The sequence below is a fragment of the Hermetia illucens genome, chromosome 1 (genome assembly GCF_905115235.1).
Source record: "Hermetia illucens chromosome 1, iHerIll2.2.curated.20191125, whole genome shotgun sequence".
NCBI lineage: Eukaryota > Metazoa > Arthropoda > Insecta > Diptera > Stratiomyidae > Hermetia > Hermetia illucens.
In genome coordinates this window covers 163,017,635-163,043,529 of record NC_051849.1, presented here as the reverse complement: position 1 = coordinate 163,043,529, position 25,895 = coordinate 163,017,635, and the positions used below count along the sequence as shown (strand labels likewise).

Below are 25,895 nucleotides of genomic sequence, written 5' to 3'. Positions count from 1 at the left end.
AAGTTTTGAAAAATTCCCATACAGTGAGGAAAGTTATGACAAGAAATCAAAAAAAGTGTACTCGCAGCACCAGCAAGCACTGTTAATGGTGGTTACAACACACAACACCCCTATCCTATTAGTTCCTTTTCTCGTATTTAATTTTTAATTTTTTCTACCCTGAGTCTTATTGCAATTATCCTAAATTTTGGGCAAGTTACAACCCTATACCAGCGGAACTAGCACAGAGGCGAACACTAAAATTCATAGTGACAACCGAATACGAGCCTAGGGAATGGAAAGCTAACATATTTCCACGAGTAAAAGATACGTAATGTATTGAAATAGTAAACCGAAATACAAACCATAGAAACAAATATTCTCGAAGGATTTCTAATTATAGAAGGATAGGTAACATCGTATTCACTTCGAAAATTTTATTTTTAATCTAAATCAAAGGACATCCGATAAACAATATAGCTGCACTCTAAGCGACAAATATACTATTGTATAATAGAAAGATTTTATTTCAAAAAAAAGTTCGTAGCTCAAAATTGGTTCATGCCAATGTCTGGTATTTCTTGGGGGAGAGGAGTCCTAATATATATTTCTAAATATGCTACAAAACTTGCTTATATAGAAAAGTTCCCCATTAGATGTAGTTTCAGATAAGATACTGTCGTAATATCTCGAGTTCAACCACAGAAGGTAGTTTTATAATAATAATAATCATTGGTGCGACAATACATATTATATCAGTGCCTTGAAGTCTTTTAGAGTATTTTATTTTTCTGGCTAGCCAGAGATTATTACCCTTATTAGACTCAGGTACTCATTCACAGCTGAGTCGATTGGTATCCGACATCCAGTTCCTCTGTCACCAGTGAGATTTGAACCATAACCTTCTGCTACGACAGCGCTCTAACCACTTGAACCATCTTAACAAAAGGAGGTGGTTTTCTGGAACAAATTGTATTCAGTGCAGGGTCAGGTCTTCAAAAGTAATAACTGACGACGTTGTCCAGAGGAGAGATAATTCACTAGGCTCTGCACCTCTCCGCACTAGGATCGAGACCGCAAATGGGTGCCAAACATCGCATATACAACATTTCCACCTCAAATAATGACATTCCAAAAAAATTAACGATTTTCCAAATCAAATTAGCAGTTTTCTACACCAAATTCGTGTCTTTTTAAGTCAAATTCACGATTTTCCGAAAGTACAATAGTTAACAAATTTGATTAGAACCAAATTTACATCTAAGTGATAGAATAATCGCCCCGGGAAACATTCAACAGAAAGGAAGCACTCGGACACTAGTTACAATTCCAACAGTTTATAAGAGGATTGTGACTCTGATTTCAAACATGACGAAGAAAAAAATTGTTCGCACGAATATTTTCGCCTAATCGAACTGAAATGCAGAAAAATTGTGCATCTTTTTAAGATGGCCAACGCCTATATCCACATAGGTAACGAAGTCAAAGAGGCATTACAATGTGCTAGACTAAATTTAACGTCTTTTAGGCCATATCCCCTTATGATGAATCAAACTGAGAAGGTATTCTCAAAAGTCTAGCGTATGGAGACTGTAAATGATGTTACATGTGCTCGTACTCTTACGAAACAAAGGAGATAATTCGGTAACATCCAAAGATTTCAAATCCTATGTACTTGATATAATGGTGCTTTTGTCATCCCATTAATTTGAATTAGAAAAACGTTAATTTTATTTGGAAAGTCATGAATTTGTTTCGAAAAAATGTGAATTTGGTGTGGCAACCCGTTAATTTGACTTGAAAAGTTGTAATTTTAAACGGATTGTCGTTATTTTGTGGTGGGTACTATATAGCTGCACATATATTTATAAATAAGGTAGGAGAGAAATTCTAATGAAGACAAAAGACGGATCCGACCAAATGAGGAGAAATCTCTAGTTTTTGACAAAGTACCTATTTCCAAAACACAACTCAGCACACCCTCGCTAGCCTATGTCCTACGGCCCAAAGCGAGGGGACCTTAGAAAAAAGTTGAAGGCAATTCCTTTTCAATTACTTTTAAATAAAATTTCTACCTTCTGGTATGGTATGGTATCATACCAATGCCCGAACTTACTAATGCGGTATAATAAATATATTTGTTTGCTTTGATTGCTCCTATATTGATCTTATTCCTAAGTATAGAGAAGGAACGAAAACAACATTTTAAACCAATATGTAAGCTCAGTAGGTATGGTGTAGAGGAAGATTTTGCAGCCCACATGAAAAAGAAACTTGAAAAACAAAATAAAACCAGTCGAAAATCAGAAGCTCGGTACTTCAGGTATGAACGATTTTTTGTATATATTGTGCAGTAATATTTCAATGGATATTTGTGCCTAACTAGTCTTAGATAGACTTTCACCTATTATAACTAATATCGCGTTCTATATTGTAACCTATATTAGTAGACAATTTTTTCATGGATGTATAACGGTAGCTTCGTGATTTTTTTCAGATTTGTCGTTTAGGTAGTTTCTAAGAACGGCTCCGTAAAATAATTTATCACTTTCCAGCCCCCGCACTGCCCAACTTTGATTTAAATTTTAGAACTGAGGCCACCATTGGAAAGTATTAATCGTTCTTCATTTGAGTATAAGTAACCCGAAACCGAGCCATCGTCGCCTCCTTGTTTCAAGGGGTCAATTCGATTTTACTATATGCAGCCCTAGTGTGGACAGATGCACTGCAAAACAGAACAGACGAAAAATGGGAGTTGCATATCGTCCAAGTGTATTCCGAATAATATCCGACAAAGTGGGGGCAGGACTGATTCCAATAGATATTCTGGAGAGAGAAGGAGAACGTCTTTCCGATCGAGTGTACCTCTTCGAAGAATCTTCTACCTGGCGACGACAATTCTTACGGAACGAAAGTGTCGCTAAGTAGCACGAGAGGTTGAAAGAGTAAGAAAAAAAACCGCCTGACCCATAGAATCATATGTCATATTCGGTCATGGATCGAACGATCCTATCGCAAAATAGATTTCAATCTACTTAAGAGCGAGCATATCTTTATCGATTTGGGCCTGATGCATGACGATATTGCCCAAAGTGCCCGAACAATGCGGAGGACCCAAAACACGCTTTATTTCAATGCCAGATGTTCCCAGTTCAAAGGGCCTTCATTAGAAACGACAACCAGTGAGGATTTAGCACCCGAAAACTTTATGGAGCATGAGACGAAGTCGGGGAAAACCGCAGGACCTGATCACATCGCATCTGACCTCCAGAAAGCGAAGAGCTGGAACCCAACACTGTGGTTCAGTGAATTTTTTAATCGGGTTATTCGGGAAGGAAGAACACCATTTGACTGGCAAAAAAATACCACTGTTCCAATATGGAAAAAGAAAGGTAGTCCAGCAGAATGTTCAAATTACCATCCGATTCGGTTACTTTCCCATATCATGAATTTTTGAACGCATTCTTAACAACCGTATTCGTGAAATCGTTTAAAGAACCGTGAATCAAGCCCGATTTGTCAAAAACTGCAAAACTACTGGCGCAATACACACTGTGCGGTTGCTCATCGAGAAACACCGTGAGAAGCATCGCCCTCTTTATATTACCCTTCTGGATCTAGATAAAGCGTTTGACCGTGCGCCACACGAACTCATCTGGTATACTTTACGACAACACTTAGTTGCAGAAGAACTCCTGCGCTGGGTTCAATTGCTCTACCACGATCCGAAAAGTAAAGTTCGAAGTATAGCGGGTGCTTCAAAACCGCTTCGTGTGTCTGTTGGTGTTCATGAAGGAAGCGCCCTCTCATCCCTCCTCTTTGTTGTTATCATGGACACCGTCGGGATAATACCGTCCAGCGCCTTATACACTGCTTCATGCAGATGATGTTTTCCTAGCATGTAATAGCAAAAATTATCTCAAGGAATTTGTCCAAAAATGGAATGATCACCTCATGCAACATGGCCTCAGATTGTATTTAAACAAAACTGCATTTTTGACGACCGATCCCCATGAAACAGGCATAATCACTGTCAGTAGCAGTGATCTGCCCAGAACTGAACGATTTAAATACCTCGAGTCAATGCTATCAGCCAATGGAGAACTGTGTTATGAAATTGCTTCAACCTGGAGGAAGTGGCATCCCACAACTGCTGTTCTTTTTGATCGACGTATCAACGAGAGTCTCAAATCTAAAATTTACTGTCGCCCTCTATGATTCTGAGTATTGGCCGACTATAAAAGACAATGAACGGCGTCCTGCGGTAATAAAAACGAAGATGTTGCGTTGGACTAGTGGCGTGACACGATTTGATCACATTCGAAGTGTGGATATCCGCGATCGTTATGGGGTTGGACCTATCGTGAAAAAATTGCGAGAGTGGTGTCTTCGATGGTATGGTCACGCAATTCGCGCTAATGAGAATTCACTTGCTAAGATTGGTCTGAACATCGAAGTCGATGGTAAACGATCAAAAAGCAAGCCAAAACAACGGTGGCTTGATACGTTAGATGGGGATTTAAAAGCCTCGAGAATGCATCCAGATCTGGCATTTGATAGAGCCAAATGGGTAGATTTTGCCAAATGTTTATTGTTTCAGTTTGTGATGCGATCCCAACGCACCAAGTATATATATGAAATATTCAAAATAACCCTCTTACATTCCTGCACCTAATTAAATCAGAGTTATGCAAGCAAATATCGAGGTAGACTTCAATGCTGGTGCACTATCACGGTCAGCTTTCAACTTTTTTCAGGCTTTTAGAGAAGCTCTTCCGTTGACCGTAGTCATCTCGTGGTGGCCACCTATGATCATTAAAATATATGCATGAAAATAACAAATATTTGGCATTCACACTGTTTATGGTCAGGTCGGTGTATCTATTCAGTCTGACAACCTCAAAAACGTACCTCGTCTCTTTGACCACGGGAAAACGATCAGAAATCTAATGAAGTGGAAACGGTTTTTGAATTTTTTATTTTGTATTTATACAGCTCTAATTTAGGTTTTGTTGATGTTGCCTTTTGGGAATCAAGATACCTATTTGCTTGCAGATAATAATAATATTTGGTTATTTACGTATTTGTCTGTAGATTACGCGTTTGTTATTTATTCAAAAGCAAATGTCACAATGCTACGAATTAGAACATAATCTAACGAAATAACAGTGAAAAGTTCTACACATTTATTTATAAAACCATGTTTTTGGCGATAGCGGAAAAACAAAGGAAAAACGTGCGTGCCTCCAGACACCAGCCTACACTTTGAAGTATAAAAGTCTCTCCTAAGTCTTACCTAAACAGAATTTTTCGTAAAAATGGTGGAAAATTGTTCAACAGTTGTTTAAAAAACTTTTCTTTTCTCGCCGCCGAAAAAGTGATACACCAAGAGGCACTGAAACTGGAAATTTGGTAACAGATTCTATTGTCATTACCTAAATTACAATCAATTTAAACAATGACGAATTTTACAAATATTTTGTTTGAGGACATGAGACAAATCCCCATCGAATTCACCAATTTTAGTGGACAAGATGCCCGCTTTCGGCTTCGTGCAGTGAAGCGATAGCTCTTTAAACAATGCTCACCTTTGCCCTGGAAGCAAACGTAGTCAAAAGCCGTCATGCCCTATACATATCGATTTATAAACCCAGTTTAAATACGAAGCATAAAGAGTGACGACACACGACGACCTTTGCTGGCTCTAACCAAGTATTTTGCTCTAAGACTCCATCATAATTTCGAGCAAGGTGTTGTCAAAACGTGTAATGTCACCTTTAGAAAGCCTCTGAAGTACTGCGACCCATTGCTCACAGAAAACATCCTTCCCCACTACATCGGGAATCCCTGTTGGTGCCTAGGTATGCAGAATTGTGATGCTCCTTAACCTTGACCGGAATCTCGTAGTTAAGATCTTGTTAGAAACCGTCTCCCAGGTCATGAGAGTGCGCCTTGTGATAGCACTAACAGTCGATATCGAGTCTACTACCGCTAAGATTCCTAGAGTACAAAGGCCTAATACCGCAAGAGGAGTCCTTTCTATTGTTCCACTACTCGCTTCGGTTATATCCAGAATATACAGCCAATATCCGTGGAATTCACGCTCAAGTTGGAAAAAAAAAGGGGGGGGGGAATAAGCGCTGATTCCATAAACGAATGAAAAATCATTTTCGATACTCAAAGATCTTACCCGTGAACCGCACAGATTACAATTTCTTTTAGTCTTTAAGTGTATACTTAAACGGTGGCTCAACGCGTGCTGTACTCAAGTATGAATCCTTGGAAAAATACATCTATTACATATTTTCTGTTGTTGTTATTGATAAATTCTGAACGTTGCAGATTCAGATCTTATAACTTATCCAACCCTACTCAAATGCTATTATGCACTTCTGCAGATAAGGTGCAGTCGTCCTTTAAATTAACTTTATCTAAATAGGTGTGTCCGGATAGCTGAGTGGTTAGAGTGCAAGGCTGTCGTACGGAAGGTCGCCGTTCAAATTTCACTGGTCGCAGTGGGATTTGTATCGTGATTTGACGTCGGATACCAATCGACTCAGCTGTGAATGAGTACCTGAATCAAATCAGGGTAATAATCTCGGACGAACACAATGCTGACTATATTGTCTCCTACAGGGTACTGTAATCCTGTAGTGTACCGTTACAGTCTTGAATGAAGTGCTCTAAAACACTTCGCCAACGATTATTATTATTATTGTAAATATGTGAAATCCAGAAATCTCAGAGAAAGGTCAGGTCAATATGGCTCTGGACCGCTTTTACGAGTTTCCAATTCAAAACAAGATGGGTAAATGCATATTCATTTAAAATAAATATTTAAAAAGATACCTGCGATTTACATCATCCGAAGATGCACTATTGTTATTATAATTAAAGTAAACTGAATTAAATTCAAACCGCGAATGATGCGACCTTGCATTACAATATGCCGGATATATTACAGTTTATGCAAATGTCTAATGAAATTGCAGAAACGTGATTTATAGATGCATACATTCAATGAATCATTTTTCACACATAAATTTCAATCCGGGAGCTGTTGTTACAAAATTTTATTTGGCATATTTTATTTATGTAAATATTTCATTTATATTATATATTTAGCAGTCCGGCCCATACATATCTTACATACATTTGGAATAATAGATGTTATTCAATAAACAATCACTCATATTGCTGCTATTATTGTGAAGAATGATTCCGGTAATATTACCACGTACCTAGAATTAATGATTGTTTCTTTATAATTATAACAATACATTCTATAGGGTGCGGTTTCGGTAGTAAGAGGAAGAGCCTTTCCTTCGTCATAATAACTTTACTTGTTGTACTTCTACGGGACAACCCCCAATTTCGACTCGAAATTTTTGTCTTCATCTTACCGGAAAAACTATTCTTCCAAAATAGGGAGATTAGTATTACGTGTTCCCTGGTTCCTCAGAGTCAACAAGTGTTTTTATTTTTCCTGAATACATATTTAGCCCGCCACTTGCTGCCTTTTTCAGCGCGGTTCCTAAAGTATGGATTCTTATAATGCATTTACAATGCGTACATTGAAACTAACTAGTTATTCCATTTTTTCGTATCTTCCACAATTAAATTCGCATTTTTCCCAATCAAATTGATATTTTTTCAAAGCAATTTCATGACTTTTTAAATTTAGGACAGGTCACAAAAATTGAATTTTTAGAAAATAAAAGGTCTTTGCCAGAAACTTTTTCCATTTAAAAAGAATGAACTGTTTCGTTATTTCTTCCAAAATTTTATTCCGAGATGGGGAAGATGATGTAAAAATGTTGGCATAGAAATTTATCGCCAAATAGTCAATTAACAAAATTCGTCGACAGTGGATTTTTGTCTTCTTCTCGTAAATTAAATTGGAGCCTTTTGATGGTTGAATTATTTTTAATTCACTGAAGCTACAAACGGCATGATTTTTTCCTACCAAACCTAACTTTCATTGAAGTTTTAACTATGCTCAATATTTCTTAATACGGCATTGCAAACGATAGAACTATTTGGTAATAGTCTACTTACCTTGGAAAAATACAAATTTGATTGGGAAAAGTACGAATTTTATTGGTAAAAATATGAATCTCATTGCGAAAAATAGGAATCATCATCACATCAGTGGAAAGCAAGATAACAAGGAAGGAACTATGAGAAATATGTGGTAGGATCGGCACCAATAAACTCCCACGTTTGGATGGCATTCCCAACACGGCTTTGCAATTGGCAATGAACACTAGGCCTGACCTTTTCGACAATACCTTCGTGGAGTGTGTATAAGAAGCTACCTGGAGCTCCAGCATCATATTGCCCAATCTGCCTATTGGATACAAGGCGTAGGTGATGGAGAGAGCCATCTATCAAAGACTATCACTCATCGTTGATAAATTCTGGCGGGAGCTGTCCCGTATTGGTATCGGATCGCTAACTGAAACCGAGTCAAAGATATGTTAGTTGAAATAGGTGATCCCGCATACTTAACGAGTTTTGTTCCAGAATTGTCTCTCAGAGAGGACTCCCTGTTAGAAGACAGAAGAGGGCACCAGCGAAACCATCATCAAGAGTACCGCAATATTCGGTATTGAGGGCTCGGTCATGGAATATAATCTGTAATGAATGAATATAATGTGTAATGAAGTGCCTGTCCCAGAAATGTTATAATTGTTGACTTTTCCTTGGAAGGGCTGGCTGTGAATATTACAGCAAGGCTTCCAGAGAATATCGAAGTGACAGTAAAAGCGACACCAGTTGATGAAAAATGGAATGCGTTTTGATAACAAACCATAGAAAGAATGACAATTTTAAGAGGAAATCGATGGCCATACAGTTGTCTCTAAGGCGGCTATCAAATGTTTGGAGGTAATTATTGACGCGAAACTGTCAGACTGAAACACTGTTGAAGGTCGCTTCTAGCTAGAGCGGTGTGATTTACTCTGGTATACGCATCACTTATGTGAGCGGAGGAACTTACAAACTCACGAAGAAATTGACCGTTTAGTTGCTTTGAGGATCTGCAGCGCCTTTAGAACTACATCAGAATTGAGAATGCTGTACCATACAAAACATATGGATGAATGCGTAAAACGCAGGGATACGACAGGGTCAGAGTCGCATGATCTCTGGTAATGTAGATGAGCCGGGCTTTAAAGGGTCCGCGGCGATGAGCTAATCAATAATATTAGGAACTGACAAGACACGGGAAAACCAATGACCGTATTAACTGCTAGACTACGTAATCCTCCATCGCATGCAAGCGGTGGCATATAAGAGGATCTACAGCATGCGAGGGTTCACTGCCTGAGATTTGCGATCAAGATGGAGCATCTGAACTACTGGCTGGAAACAAGCGTAAGCCCAAGGAATATAGTTGCAGAGAGGGTCAGATCAAAAGGAACAGGATTAAAGTCTTCTCCGCAATTGTGAAAATACAGAATGAGGGAGACGGTCACATAAAAGTTAAATGTCAGACAGCACCAAAAAAGTGTTTTGATGTTGAGAAGGTGATACTGGAAAACCCAAGTTTACCAAGCACCACATTCTGCAAAGGTGTTCAATCAACTTCTTTCAATTATTGTCAACGTAACTAACTGATCGGTCTAATCGTGTACGGCAAACTTTACCGCAGTGCATTCATTTTAGGTCTGAGGAAGCTTGACAGTTCTATATGAAGTGCAATGCCTTTTCCTTCTCATATTAACTATAAATTTCTACATTTTGTAATACCTGCAGAAACAAAGACTACTTTTCCATCATCACTAAAATATCAGTGTCAAAGAATCAAAAAATTTCCGATACAATTCTTTCCTCTAAATTAAGTAAACTTTTCAAAGACGCCACTTTAAGACTGCTATCAGAATAAAATCTCCAAGACCAAAGTCCTGAAAAATAGATTCTTCTGACGCACAAAGATGTAAACGTAATCGACTGTCATGGTTACGTCAAAGCAGGGTCAATTGAAATTCCACTCCCGCATAACTAACTCAAAACCATGTTTTTCCTAGTTAATTAATAATTCTTAGAAAAAAAACGCTTTAACTCCTTATGCATTCCCGGTGGACATCTCAGTTTTTAGATAAAAATAGTTAACACTAATTTGTTATTCTCGCAATGGTCTTCGTACATTACGTGAAAGATTTACTGGTGGTTTTTATAAGCAACAATTAAAATTAGAATGCAGACCAAGCATTAATTCTAATCTGATTTCTTTAGTAATTAAATTGTAAGGTTCATGACAACTAAAGTGATTAATTGTAATAAAGGATGTTTATAAAACGATGCGTTCATAGTACAGTTAAGCAGTTTTATTTATGTAAGACTGGTTTCTACGGGATATAACTTAATTATTGTGATATTACAGTGATTTATATATTTATTTAATAGGTAGTTAGTGAAACGAACAAGCCAATCCACTCGAAAAGCATCTCTCTTAATCTCAAGTGCTACTTTATAGGTCTAAAAAAATTCATGTAAAATTGGACCTCCTAAACACGGACATTTCGCCAAACTTATATAACCAAGTTCCATGAAGACTGGAAATTTTGCTTTTAATGATTTTATTTTCGTGACCTAAGCGTGGTCAAAGGGTAGTATAGGTCCCGGGGCGAAACGTGGATTGGTACCCACGATGGAGCATAAAACCTGGGAAATGCCTGCTGAACCAACACCAACAGCTCTACTACCAAACCCTATCTCCACCTCCACGTGGTGACCGCTGGGAGCTCTTTCTTGACGAAAAGCTGCAGACGGAGAAGGATGAAGGCGAGTCTCCCGCGCCTAAAAACGGGACAAATTGTACCAACTGGTCCTCCAGGTTGGGGGTTGGGTAGGGCTGACAACCCTACACGGAAAACAACCGTTACGAAGCCACAACAGGAGCCTCGGATAGGACGGATATTAAAACGACGGACCCGGCAACGACAAAGGAACAACGATTTGCGCATTTTCTCATGGAACGTGCGCTCCCTGTACAGAGATGAAGCTGATAAGCAGCTAGCCGATACCCTGTCCCAATATAGGGCTGATGTAACAGCGTTGCAAGAGATACGATGGACAGGGAGCGGTTTCCTGGAGAAGAGCCACTACACCATATATTATAGCGGCCATCCAGTAAACCATGTGCTCGGAGTAGGTTTCTTAGTCAGCCAAAAAATGAAACCTGCTGTTATCGGCTTTGAAAGTATAAGCGAACGGCTATGCACTCTGCGCTTGCGAGGCAAGTTTAGAAATATAAGCCTCATAAACGTTCACGCCCCTACAGAGGAGACTGCAGAGTCGGAGAAAGATATCTTCTACGAGGCAGTAGAAAGAACCCTCGAAGCCTGTCCCAGATATGATATCAAAATCATACTTGGGGATTTCAACAGCCAAGTAGGGAAGGAGCCCGTATTCAGGTGATACGTTGGCTCCCATAGCTTACACGAAAAAACAAATGATAACGGACTGCGGACTGATTCAATTAGCAGGGTCACACGAAATGGTTGTTGGAAGTACCTGGTTTGCGCGGAAAGCGGTCCACAAACATACGTGGGCCTCTCCAGACGGGACCACCTTCAACCAAATTGACCACGTGTTGATCGAACGCCGCCACCTCTCAGCCTTGATGAATGTCAGAACATATAGGGGGGCCAATATAGACTCGGATCACTATCTCGTTGGCATGGTGCTCCGAGCTCGAATAACAATACCACCTAGAATCCCCTCTGACAATCAGGTGAGAGTGAACACTGAAGCCATCCACAACACAACCCTCCGCGACACCTATAAGAGGGAAATGGATGCCGCAATAACCGCAGTCAATAGAGGACCTGGAGATGAAGCATCAACTAATGATCTTCACAACCACCTGAAGAACGTTATCATGGATACGGCCACAAATATACTTGGCCCCAGCCGCAAAAGGAGTCGGAACGGCTGGTTTGACGATGAATGTAAGCTAGCAACGGAACGGAAGAATGCCGCATACCGAGTAATGTTGCATTCTCAAAGAACGCGGGCACGCGCAGAGACTTATCACGAACTCCGTCGAGCGGAGAAGCGACTTCACAGACGGAAAAAGGAAGCCTGGGAGAACCAACAAGTCTGTGAACTAGAAAAGTACAGGGAGCAACCGCACCAGGCGCGCAAGTTTTACCAACAAGTCAGCAGGATGAAGCCTTATACACCTCGATGCTCATCCTGCCGAGACAAAGAGGGAAATCTGATTTCCGACAGAATGGGCATATTAGAGCGATGGGTTGAGTACTTTGATGAGCTACTGAACAACCAGAACATCGGCGAGTTGGAGGTCCCGCCAACTGAAGACGACGGACAAATACTGCCACCACCAAGTTTAGGAGAAACAGTCCGTGCAATTCATCGGCTAAAAAATCATAAGTCGCCAGGAGCCGATGGAATTACAGCCGAATTGGTTAAATATGGAGGCGACCAGTTACACCAAGTGGTTCATCAACTTGTGCTCAAGGTATGGGACAGCGAATCAATGCCTGACGATTGGCAGCGAGGCATAATCTGTCTCATACATAAAAAGGGAGATATCACACAGTGCAGCAATTATAGAGGTATCACGTTGCTGAGTACCATCTATAAGATATTTTCCACTATTTTGCTAGGCCGGGTAGCCCCATACGCCCAGAACATCATTGGCCCATACCAAAGAGGCTTCACTCCAGGCAAATCAGCAACAGATCAGATTTTCTCTCTGCGGCAGGCGATGGAAAAACTGTTGGAATATGGACAACAGTTGCACCATCTGTTCATCGACTTTAAAGCCGCCTATGATAGCATAGCCAGGGTAAAATTGTACACGGCCATGAGGGAATTCGGTATCCCGACGAAATTAATAAGACTGACTAGGCTGACCCTGACCAATGTGCGAGGCCAGATAAAAGCAGCAGGATCACTCTCAAGACCATTCGACATCAACAACGGTCTACGACAAGGGGATGCGCTATCATGCGTCCTCTTTAACCTGGCCCTCGAGAAGGTGATCCGTGATGCTGAGGTGAATGCAAGAGGTACGATCCTCTTCAAGTCCACCCAACTACTGGCCTATGCTGACGATATCGACATCATGGGAAGAACCACCCGAGACGTTCAAACTGCCTTCATCCAGATCGAGCAGGCGGCGCGAGATCTTGGGCTGCACATCAATGAAGGCAAGACAAAATACATGGTGGCAACGTCAACACCGAAGACGAATCAACCAACAACATCAAACCGCACTGGTCAAACACAAGCACGAACAAGAATAAGGATAGGGGAATACAACTTTGAGACCGTTGACAATTTCTCCTATCTAGGGTCGAAAATCACAACCGATAACAACTACGATGAGGAAATCCGCGCACGGTTGTTGTCAGCCAACAGAGCCTACTTCAGCTTACAAAGACTGTTCCGCTCGAAACGTCTCACCATAGGGTCAAAGCTCTTACTGTACAAGACTATGATCTTGCCAGTCCTCATGTATTCCTCGGAAACTTGGGTTCTTAGCAAGAAAAATTGCGAACTCTTGGCCGCGTTCGAGAGAAGAATCCTCCGAAGAATTTTTGGCCCCCTACATGAGGATGGACGATTCCGTAGCCTACACAATGACGAAATCTATGAGCGATACCATGATCGTCCGGTTGTGGATAAAATCCGGCTCAATAGGTTACGGTGGGCGGGTCACTTAATCCGTATGGATGAAGATGATCCCACCCGGAAAGTCTATAAGGGCAATATCTATGGTAGGAAAAGAAGACGAGGCAGACCCTGCCTAAGATGGAGCGATGGCGTGGGCCAGGACGCCAGACAGCTTTTAGGGATATCGAATTGGTGGACCTCGGCGCAAAACCGGGATGTCTGGAGTTCCTTATTAAGGCAGGCCTAGACCGGATACCGGTTGTTGCGCCGTTGATGATGATGATGACCTAAGCGAATACGGAAGGATAGAATAATGCTGAAAAGCCATAACTTGGCAACAACAAATTCAGTCAATTTTTCACTTTTATTGAGAAATACAGTTTTTATTCACATCCCAAGGTAATTGGCGATTCTATTGGCTGAAATTTAGAACCAAGCAAGATCCTTTTTTGACCCTTTAATCCATTCAGTTTAGTTCGCTGAAACCGAAAGAATAAAAACGAACGGAAATCTATATAATTAATATTTTTTGATATTTTCATGATTTTAACTATTTTACATTGTATTAGTATATATATTGACCTATGCTATACTTTTCTTGATTTCATGTTTCATGCAGGACCGCAACACTGCGGGATTGGTCCTTGATTTTTATTCTGAATGTTTATCTTTTTATTTCGTATATCAGTACTCTCTGAACAGTCGTACGCTAAACACGAGATTGAAAAACACCAAGAATAATTCATTCAGTTGACCGCAGCTGCCCAGATCGTCCATTTCATGCAGGTAAAGAAGGTATGATATCCCGCATCCCTGTTTTTCCATATTGATCATCAACTTACAGAAAGTCAACTGTACCTAAACCGTTTGGGCAACCTCTTAGTTGTAGAAAGAAACTGAATCGTGGCATTCATTTCCACAATTAGGAGGTTGCCCCAAACCGCTTAGGTATAGCCGGCTTTCTCAAATTTGTGAGTTAAAAAAATGTTTCAAACTCCCGCCAATGAAAAAAATCAGCACCGCCATTCGATAATGATTTAGAATAAAGGGCGGGGCATGTTGACAAAAGAAGTCTACTTGCTGAACATTAGTTTCAGACCTAACATGGTTCACGTCACGAAGCTCCTGGACGGCACATTTTGAACCGCCATCTTCAAATTAACATCTGTTCACTGCCCAGAAGATGTACATGGATGATGGATGAAAAATAATTTCCAACAATCGAATCAGTGAAGGGAGAGGTGGTACAGTGGATGAAGAATCTGCCAGTGAATTTTTCGAGGAAGCATCAAAAAATTGATCTCACTATCTGCATTGAACTGAATCGCGACTATGTTAACAAATACTTTACAGATGTACAAATACGAAGTATATCAAAATGTTCGCGGAACGCAATCTATCCGTTGATATTAAAACCAGGATTTCGAATACATTTTAATATTCCATCTGAAATATTCCCCGAATTTCGACTTGATCTGCCAATTCTGGTTTGGTTTACAAGACATTGTAAGTTCTCATGTTATTATTATTATTCTGTTAAGGGAAAGTCGCACCGCGTCTTTGAAGAACTATTGTGCCCCTTTTACTGGTTATAGTGTACCTATTGATCATAGTATCTCAAGCAGGCCTGTAAACGTTAGCAACTTTAGTATGTTCCCTACTTCCAGATCTTTCAGCTTTGCATCTGGTATTAAGTGTTCTCCCCGATATCTCGACATACTTTGCACTAGTGCCGGACACTGTCCCAGGACGTGTATAGAGGTTTCGTCCTCCTTCTCACAAAACCTGCAGGCAGTGTCCGTAGATATCCCTAGCTTCCCTAGGTGATAGTTCAGCCGACAATGACCAGTGAGAATTCCCACTATGATTCGGAGGTTCTTTTTGGTGAGGTTTAAGCAATCCTTTGTACGTATGGGTTCGTATCTCCCAATAAGCACCCTGGACTGCTCCATCCCCGGTAGGCCTGCCCAATATAGTTCCCTCAACCGTTTCTCTTCGTTTCTTAGATTCATAGCCATGAAATCGTTTCTGATTCCACAGAAGGGTTCTGGCCCGTGTAAAGGCATCCCTGCTCCCTTCTTGGCCATTTCTCATGTTAGTTCATTTTAAGACAATAGAAAATATCGAACATCGTGCAAGTTTGAGGTCAATGAAGATTTTCATTGAAATGGTAAACGTGTTATGTGAATCCGCTCCTTCGAAAACAATGGTTTACAAGTGGGCTGGTGAATTTAAAAGTGGTCTTACAAGCATTGAAAACAGTGCATGTGAAGAGGGTCCAAAAAGAACACCAAATCCAGAAAGCATAAAAAAATACAGGATAAGGTTTTGGAGAATCGCCGAGTGACACAGAAAAAATTAGTGCGGGTCATAGGCATCTCAGTGAGCAATGTAAGCCACATCTTGAAATTTTGGGTTTCAGAACGCTGTGCGCGCAATGGGTGCCGCATTTTTTTAACAACTAATACTCAGCAACATTTGGAGTATTTTGGGGGAAAGAAAATTTCGTCCAACAGTTCATTATCATTGATGAGACTTGGATTTATCATCATGATCCTGAATCAAAACAAGATGCTAAGGAATCAGTGGCATCAGGGCCTTGGGATGTTAAAAGGATTTTGTTAGTGGATTACCTCTAAACCGGTAAAATTAATCAGGATTGTTAGTGTAACCTTTTGCACCAGCTGGATATGAAAATTCATAGGAAAATGCCTGGTTTGCAGAAGAAAAAATTAGCTTTGCATCAAGGCGATGCATCTACTCCAAAACCATAGCAAAAATCAGGGAATTAAAGTACCAATTGTAGCAAATTTTACCCTATTCTCTAGACTTAACTTCCTCTTATTTCTGACTGTTCCCTCAAAAAATTCTTACGTGGATATCGATATCGATAGCTAGCATAAACCGGTATTTGCAGATCTTCCGGAAAACCGCTCCAGGGATCTGATCCTTAACTTGGAGAATCGGTCGAATAAGTGTATTGAATTTAAGGAAGATCACACAGAAAAATAAACGATAGATTCCAGTTCCCTTTTTCATTCCGTGAACTTCAGAGAAGCGACCAGATTTCAAACAAAGGTCGAAGATCGAGTGCATACAAATTTCCACCTTCGATATTCAAGAAATTGATTTCGAAAAGATGCACAGATACACAGTAATTTAGTCCATCAAAACCTTCCCATGGATTGTGAGCCAGCCTTTCATAGAGCATCTATGAATATTCTAGAAAAAAACATTTGGAGAAAAGATAAAAGATCTCTTAATAAATACATAATTAGTCTGTTGTTTTTCTTCACTATCATGCCTTGCAATATATTGATTTTTCTACCCTACTATGTAATTCTCCATTACCACATTAGCATATGTCATTTCCTTGAAATAAGTTCGTGATCATAATAGAAGCAAATTTGACTCATCTTCTCCTTGTCCCTCATATTAACTTGGCCTCCGTCGTCCCATCGTCCATGAAGCTGCCGTCTAATCTTCTTTTCGCTTCAAGAAGTGTTCATTGAGCCCAGAGAAACTATATACGAGAGATTCAACCCCCAGCACATGCTTTGAAATTGTATGATGATGGAAAATCACCGCATATCTTCGACTGCGATGGGAGTTGCGCGACCAAAATTCCACGTTGTTGCTAGCGCATGGTGCGCATCTGTCATAACAATAGACATTTGACAGCTGTCTATGGCTTCTCACATGCCTGTGAGATTCAAAGGCACAGCCTCTTTAAAAACTCATTTCGGATTAATGGCAATGGATCTTAATAGAATCACTGAGCGAATGCTGCTTTAAAATTCCTCTATAGGAAGCTTGGTGGATGCAAACATGTTCAACATCCTCGGCATGATCCATATTTGCCGTCCAAGATCAATCTTTCGGATGCCGTTTCCGTTTCCTTTTGCGGTAGGATGGAGAAGCACACAAAAAACCATCTAGGAAGCTAGCAGAACACCAAAGTCATTTGAATAGAATTTATTTCCCATAACAAACTCCAATCTAATTCATCAACTCGGACGATGTTGGGAGGAAATGAGGTTGAACTCAGTATCAAAAGTGTAAACACCACAAAAAAGGAAGATCGTCATTTCAAATCAAAATTGTTAAGGGTTACTTGCTGCTTCGCATACTTGTCTAGTCACTGGCATACCCTATGATCAAAGAGTACTGGGATTTTTTTTATTTAAACGAACTGCGCCTGGTAGAACCGTTTATTTTCAGTTTTTTTGTTTTGGTACCAACCACACTGGCAAATATGTCAATATTTAGCATCAATGTATCATTAGTATCTGCCTGGTGTCTGTTTACATTAATCAACCTTTTGTCGCATTTTAATATGGATAGTTTAGTTAAGCAAAAAGTTTTGTTTGAAATGTGTTCCTACCGAAATATCGTATGCTAAAGCATTGAAAGTATAGTAGAAAGCTTTTGAAGAATCTGTTCTGTCGAAAACTCGGACATACGAGTGATAGAAAGACTTTAAAAGTGGCTGAAACGTGAAAAAGTGAAAGAAATAGTGCTCGGAAATTGTCATACCAGCCCAATAGAGATTGCTAGTGAAGATGGCATTACATATCAAACCGTTCAACTCTTTTTATACTTAACAGCAGCTCTAGCACAGCACATAGGAAAGTGTTCATACTATTCAGCACGTAGTGCGTTCAACACAGAACGTGTCAGACACAAAAGAATTCTTTCATACATTTACTATGAGAGTATTCATACTGTGCAGCAGCAAGCGCTCCAGCACGGGAAAAATATTCTTTGCATGAATTCGGACGAGTGCTGTGCAGAGTCTGCGCGGATACGGAACGCCTGTTGCTGGTAAGTATGAGTACTCTCATAGTAAATGTATGGAAGAATTTTTTTCTGTCTGACACGCTCTGTATTGGACGCTTTATCTGCTGGATAATATGAGTACCTTCGTATGTGCTGTACTGGATACGCTCCGTGCTGTATACATAACGCTAGCTGCTCGTAAAATGAATATATGAAAGAATATTTTTGTGTCTGACATATTAGGACCTGGGCACGCTACCTGCTGGATAATGTGAAGATGGCTTCAGCCGCGTTACATCTCGACTCGTCCCAACAGACCTGAGTTTTGTGCAACACAACATTGAAACACTGTTCCTAAGGACATGAAACCCTTATGAAACGGATAATTATTGGCAAGTCAACAATCAACCGCGTGGCGCTTCGAAAACGAGCTGTAGCCGAAAAGCACAGAATATGACGAGAAAAGGCCATTCCTGCGGCACATGGACGAATGAAAGGCTGACATAATTGTGCATCAGATGGATCTTATTTTGAAGGGGGATGAAATAAATTTGCCTGAAAATGAAGTAGTTTTTGTTTTATTTACGAATTTTTGGGGTATATCCGAAATTTATAGAAGGAAATTTTTGACGTCAACCATGAATCTTTTCGGTATGCTGATCTGAGGGCACTAACACAGTCCGTATACTAAAGGGAATTTTTTGAGAGAATTAATTGAGCCCCCTTGATTTTGTGTGGTAGTGAATGATGCTTGATAATATGGTTTCGTTTCCCTTAACATGGTTTCGCTAACAGATATCACCTACAAGCCAAGTGCAAGCACACTTAATCCATGTTTGCTGGAACTGATGACTACCATAGAAGTTTTTGGCGCATAGTTAACACGTTCTCCGATGATATTCTGATGTCTGGTTTACTGATATGAACCGTAGTCAATTCTCGATAGTTTTGCTTACGACATGCATTAAAATTTTATAATCAATCTTTGTAAACAAAAGGGGTCAAGCAATGCCCTGCAGAATAGACTGACGCAGAACATAGCTCCCTGAGGCCAACATATCTGTCTCTGAGGGTGAGCTGTCTCTCTTCTAGGGCGATGTGTTTCCTAAACAAATACTCATTCGTGAGGAGCAGGAAACCATCGAAGACCTTGTCGTCAGGCAGATGTGCAAGGGATGGACTTCGAAACTTGTGTTCACCGGGATACGCTTTCAACCAGGTCTTATATTGGTGGACTGCGGTGGTGGATTAGGACCATAGTTCCTAAAGTGCCAGGATGGGAAGGGACAGAACTGCCAAAATGTGCTGGGGATGACATACCAGGAGCACACATAGTGACAGTTTTTCTCCCAAAAACCGCGACAATAGAAACGGAAGATCTTATGAGCCTCCTAATCGCTTAGATTAAGGATCTCCATACGCGACTATGGAGAGTCTTCAGAAACAAGGTGGAGGGAAAGGGTAAGCTCCTCACGATCTCTCGAGTCAATCAAACGTCGGAGTTGCCATATCAACTATCGATTTGGCAACATACCCGTGCATGTACATAGGGAAAATCCGAGGAAAGACACCTCGGGCAAGTTCCAAGGAGAAAATTGGAATAGTGCTGGCTCAGGAGCCCTGGGTGTACCGGGGGCAGATTCGCGGTCTGCAAGGAGAAAGCATGCAGGGAATTTGGGACTCCTCTTGTGAAAAACCAAGAACCCGCATAAGCGTAATTTAAAATATATATGTCACACAGAGTTCCTGACCGGGGACCTTGTGGGTATCCAAGTCTCATTGGAAGCCTGGAGGAGCACTCGGAAGGCAGTCGTGGCGTCACGATACTTCCCAGGAGACGAAATCCGGGTTCCAACGGAACAAGTCGCTAAACTGGTGAAGTATTATAAGAAGAGGGTGTTATCACTTCTCCAAGGCTGCGATGCCAACGCCCATCACGAAGTCTGAGGAAGCAGCAACACCATTCGAAGAGGTAAGTACCTCCTTGAATTTATTCTTAGCAATAAGTTAGAAATATATAACTTAGGGAGCACTCCAACATTTGTGACCAGCACTAGACAGGAGGTACTAGACATAATTCTAGGAAATACTCTAATGAACAGGATGGTCAGGAATTGGAGGGTGTCGATGAGCCTTCTACATCTGATCACAGAATAATCAGATTCGACATTGAGGCTAACTCCAAAATAAAAAGCATAGTAAGGAATCCCAGAAGAACGGATTGAGAATCCTATGCAACGCACTTGAGCAACAACATTGCCCAACTTCAAGGGGGCGGTGACATCAGGGACGAAATGGAACTAGAAACAGTGGTGGAAAACCTCAACACAGTCGTCATTGATGCTTATGAGGCCAACTGTTCGGCTAAGACAGTTAAGTCATCAAGGGAAGGATCATGGTGGAACAGGAGCCTGGCCAGAATGAGAACACGAAAACTCTTCAACCGAGCAAAACAAACCAGGGACTGGCAGAGGTATAAAAATACACTAACTGCGTATAGCAATGCGATCAGGGAAGCAAACTGGAACAGCTTCAGGGAAGTGTGAAGGGATCGAACGGATCACAGAAACAAACAGGGGGGAATATCCTCTGTCTGTTTGGTGAAGGAAAGTGGGCATATACCAAGAATGAGGAGGATAGGGAACACCTGTTTCCTAGAACTCATTTTCCAGGGTCCTACCCCACGGTGGCAGGCGACAACATTCCGTCTGACACCCTAGCAACGAATAAAAGGAGAAGAAAGGAGAACTGGAAACTGGCAAAAGAGGTATGCTCAGAAGCTAGGCTAAGGTGGACAGTGGGAACTTTTAAGCCACCTTTTAAATCACCCGGAGTAGATGGCATTTTCGTAGCACTAATCCAGAGGAACCTAGGAATCATCATAGAGTCTCTTCTGAGGATGGTAACCATAGCACTGGAATACATTCCAAGGGCATGGAAGCGGGCAAAAATGGTCTTTATTCTGACAGCGGATAAAAAGGATCCTTTTCACCCTAAATCTTTCAGACCACTTTACCTAACATCGTTCGTACTCAAAACGGTAGAGAAGGTCGTAGACAACTATATTAGAACGTTCTAAAGCGTGATTCCCTACATCACTGTCAACACGTTTTCCGGCAGGACAGTCAACTGAAACTGCTCTGTATCGGCTGACAGAGGTACTACGGGACGCCATAAAAACAAAAGAAATAGCACTGTGTGCGTTTTTGCATATTGAAGGAGCATTCGACAACATATCGCACACAGAGATACAAGATACCCTGAGCCTCAAGGGAGTGGAAAAGACCCTGGCATTCCAGATGAACAAAAGAAGAAAGTAAGCAAATAGAAGTACCGACAGGTACAAATTCTATTGTCATGAACACTACTCAAGGTTGTCCATAGGGCGGGGTACTATCACCGCTTATATGAAATATGGTAATGGACGAACCCCTGGACATGCTAACAAATACTGGAATACAAGTCCAGGGTTACACGGACGACATTGTTTTGACAAATATGAAGATACCTACGTGGTAGAATCCAAACTGGACTAAGGGTTACTAGTACCTGGTGCACGAAGGTGGGACTGCGGATCAACCAAGCCAAAACCACCATAGGAGACGTAAACTTGATCACCTCAGAGCTAAAAGGTTACATGACATGGAGGTGAAACGAGAAACAGAGGTAATATATTTGGGAATTATGCTAGACCAAAAATTACTCTGGAAGGCACATGTCGAAAACGCTTGTCGGAAAGCCAAGAGGGCTCTGATGACTTGTAGATCCATAACAGGAAAAAATGAGGTGGCAGCCCGAAGATACTACTTTGGATACATACTGCATTAGTAAGGCCAATGATTATCTATGGAGCGGTAATCTGGGCAGAAAGAACCGAACTCAGCACACAAGCCAGAAATTTAAACAAGCTCCAAAGGCTGGCTTGCGTGTGTAGTGGAGCAATGAGGACATGCCCAACGGCATTCCTTCTGGGATTAACCCCTCTCCATCTGCATATACAGATGCAGGCAAGGTGGGCAATATTCAGGATGGCTCAATACACTCGGCTCTTCCAACAAGGTCTGAATACTTTGGGGTCTAGGCCGTGCTGGGTTTGAAGGCAACGAGGCAACTAGCCAAGAAGGGAAAAGGGATGCTTCTACACGAACCAGAACCCTTCTGTGGAATCGGAAACGGTTTCATGAACTCTAAGAAATGAAGAGGAACGGTTGAGGGAACTATACTGGGTGGGCCTAAACCTAACCAAAAAGAAACTTTCGCCTAGGGAATCTAGGGATATCTCCGGACACTGCCTGCAAGTTTTGGGCGGACTGTGATGAAATCTCTATACACGACCTGGGACAATGCTCGGCACTTGTGCAAAGTAAGTCGAGGCATCTGGGAGAACACTTAATACCAGACGCAAAGTTAAAAGATCTGGAAGTAGAGAATATACTAAAGTTCCTGACGATTACAGGCTTGCTTGAGATACTATGATCAATAATAATAATCGGTGGCGCAACAATCAATATTGGATCAGGACCTTGAAATATGTTAGAGCACTTCATTCAACACCGTAACGGTACACCACAGTACACTATTATCTGAAACTGTTTTATCAACTAGTATTATTGGAAATGCCACATATTTTAATGATAGATTAACATTTCATACAAATACTAGTCTTTCTTAGAAGCCAAGTGATACTTTTTCTTTTCTAGAACTGAAATAGGTAGGCAAAACAAAAATAACTTTAAATTGCACTATAATCATGGAACGATCTACTTAAAAAAAATCCAGCTCTAATCTCTATACAGAATTTTGATTATCATTTTATTAATCAGCATTTGTGAGTCTCTTGAAATAATACCAGGGATGTATTTAATGTTATGTTTTTAAAATCTCAAGTTGCTGTTTTTACGGGCAATGATAATTACGATTTTATTGTTTCTGTAACTATATATGAATTAATTGGCAATCGATATTCATATCTGCATATGAAAGTTCCCCTTGCTACTTTACGATAAAACCGAATAAAAGTCTACGAGACATTGTCTCGATTACAGATATTTACTTCAAGGAAAGCTTCGGTAATTCTTGCGATTTTTCATAGGCGTAATCCATAGTGTTGACGTGAATTGCCAGACATAACTAAACATGAATAAGCATCAGATATAAATAATTAATTTAAACCTTAATGTATTTTTTCACTACCTGACTTCTTTGCATTACGCGAAAAACTGATCAGATGGATCCTAAGCGCTTTTACTGTTGACTGTTAACAAACTCAAAGATCCCCAACCACATCACTAAATCGGCATCACTACCCAGCATTCTTGTTGTTGATTGCTCAGATAATTTATAATTCCGCCGTCATACTCGTAACATTAACATTGAACCAAAGTTGAACATTTAAGGAACCATTACAAATTGCATTAAGTACTTTTATTACAGAAACTCAGAGTCCTCATGTTATAAAATTGTTTAAATGAAATAATGTGGTTTGTGGGTTGCTTTAATTCAACATCCACAAAATATTACTTAAACCTTTGAGACAATAATAATTTCTAATGAAAAAAGTGTGGTTTTTGGTCGTTAAGTCAAAGAGATAAAAGTAGGTAAGTCCACAGAGCGAGTTTACTTGCCACATTTTCATGTTTGTTTTTCTTTATTAGTTGCCATAAAACATGGCTTTAGCAACAGATGCTTAGTTATGAGACATGTTTAATTAAAATTTTGTACTTCTATGAAAACATAAGACTGAACACTTCAAAGTGGACAATTTATTTTACATGTCAAGATTTCAACAGTGTCAAGGCTATAACTCTTGTTACGAACTCACTGCATGGAAGCAATCCTTAATCATCTTTCATTGAATATATTAACGTTATTTACCTGTATCCTGTTAAAACATTCATTAATGTACTTTTGCCTGAGCCTGATGGACCCATTATAGCAGTTAATTCACCAGCTCGGAACGCTCCGTAAATTCCATGTAGAATTTCTTTTTTAACTGCAATGAAAACGAAAAACTGAAGTGAGTAACCTGTGCTAAGAATAAAAGAAAAAGATTTATTATATACGGAAGGCATATGAAGATGTTCAGTTCTGTGTAAATATTTCCCGATTTATCTTAGCTTAGCTCTCTATTTTATACTACTACGTTTCGAGGTCATAAACCTCGGAAGATCAGATACAGTAGCCAGCGTGCAACCAGATGTTTCAGGTTTCAAACTTTCTGTGTAAATTATTTCTTTTCACTACTTCGAACTCGCCTTTGATAGCATCACTGTCACTAGCCTATCGGTAATCTGAACTTCACTTCTTCGCATTTCTTTTCATTACCATGTTAAGAAAATCTCTGCTGCAGGTATCCTGATTCAAGCTCTCGGAAGTATTTATCATCCACTAGAAATTCCATGAAAGACATTGACTCAATCGATAGATAATTCAGTTATGAATCCTAAATTAAATCATCACATATTAACGTGATAGATATTCTTGAAGGCAATAGTAAACCTCGAATCGAAAGTACATATTACGTAGCACAGTTAAAGGCAGGAACCATTCCCCTGCATTGAAATTTTGTCGAGGCGACATTCAAAAAGGGTAAGGCCTCCCCGCCAGATTCAAAAATCAGGGTAAAGTGAGCACATACAGATTGGGTTAAATATTTTCAATCCCATCATCTGCCTAGTGACAAGCTTAAGGAATCTCAAGAAATGCAGCATACTTACATCTACCTATATACGGGGTAATCTTCAACAAAATGTCCAAATTTAAGAAGCAAGTATCCTAACAGTTGGAGTACCCATCCCTTAGATTTGGAAATTTCGCTGCATGATCTGCCAAAAAGTAGCCATAAATTACCATATTGTCAGCGTAAAAATACAATCAAAATTAGCCTAACCTAGAAGAGATATTCTCAATAGGTATGGCCGTAAAAATGAAAGCAAAACTTTTAACCAGTTAGTTAGGGTTAGGGACCTGCTTAAATGCTGGTCTGTATCAAACGACATGACAAAATACAGGTAGGCCATATCAATTGAAGCTCTAGTTATCTATGCAATAATTATAACATTAGCCTACTTCCCGAACTGGGGAAATGAGCAGCTATTTATGGATACTGTGAAAAAGGAGACATGGTAGACCCTGCCTATCGAATTGCTGGACCTCGGTTCAAAATGTATGGCGTTCCTTACTAAGGCAGCTCTAGACCGGATACCGGTTGTTGCGACGTTGATGATGATGATCATGATAAAAAACCTAGTTAGTAATAGATCATATCTCTACACACAACTAAAAGTGAGCCACTACACCTTATATTATAGCGGACATCCAGTAAACCATGTGCTTGAAATAGGTTTCTTAGTCAGTCAAAAAATGAAACCTGCTGTTATGCGCTTTGAAAATATAAGTGAAAAGCGTGCACTCTGCATTTGCGAGGCATGTTTAAAAACATAAGCCTCATAAACGTTCACGCCTCTACAAAGGAGACTGTAGAGTCG

General features: G+C 40.3%; 1 protein-coding gene across 3 annotated transcripts in view; it reads right to left on the bottom strand.

Moving 5' to 3' along the window:
• Nucleotides 1-25,895, bottom strand: part of LOC119660763 (ATP-binding cassette sub-family G member 1) — a 221,887-nt gene that overhangs the window by 90,540 nt on the left and 105,452 nt on the right. For all 3 annotated transcript variants that reach the window (XM_038069546.1, XM_038069531.1, XM_038069536.1), the window contains exon 3: nt 24,283-24,400. In XM_038069546.1, the coding sequence (XP_037925474.1) occupies nt 24,283-24,400 (118 nt within the window). The remainder of the gene's footprint in view (nt 1-24,282; nt 24,401-25,895) is intronic.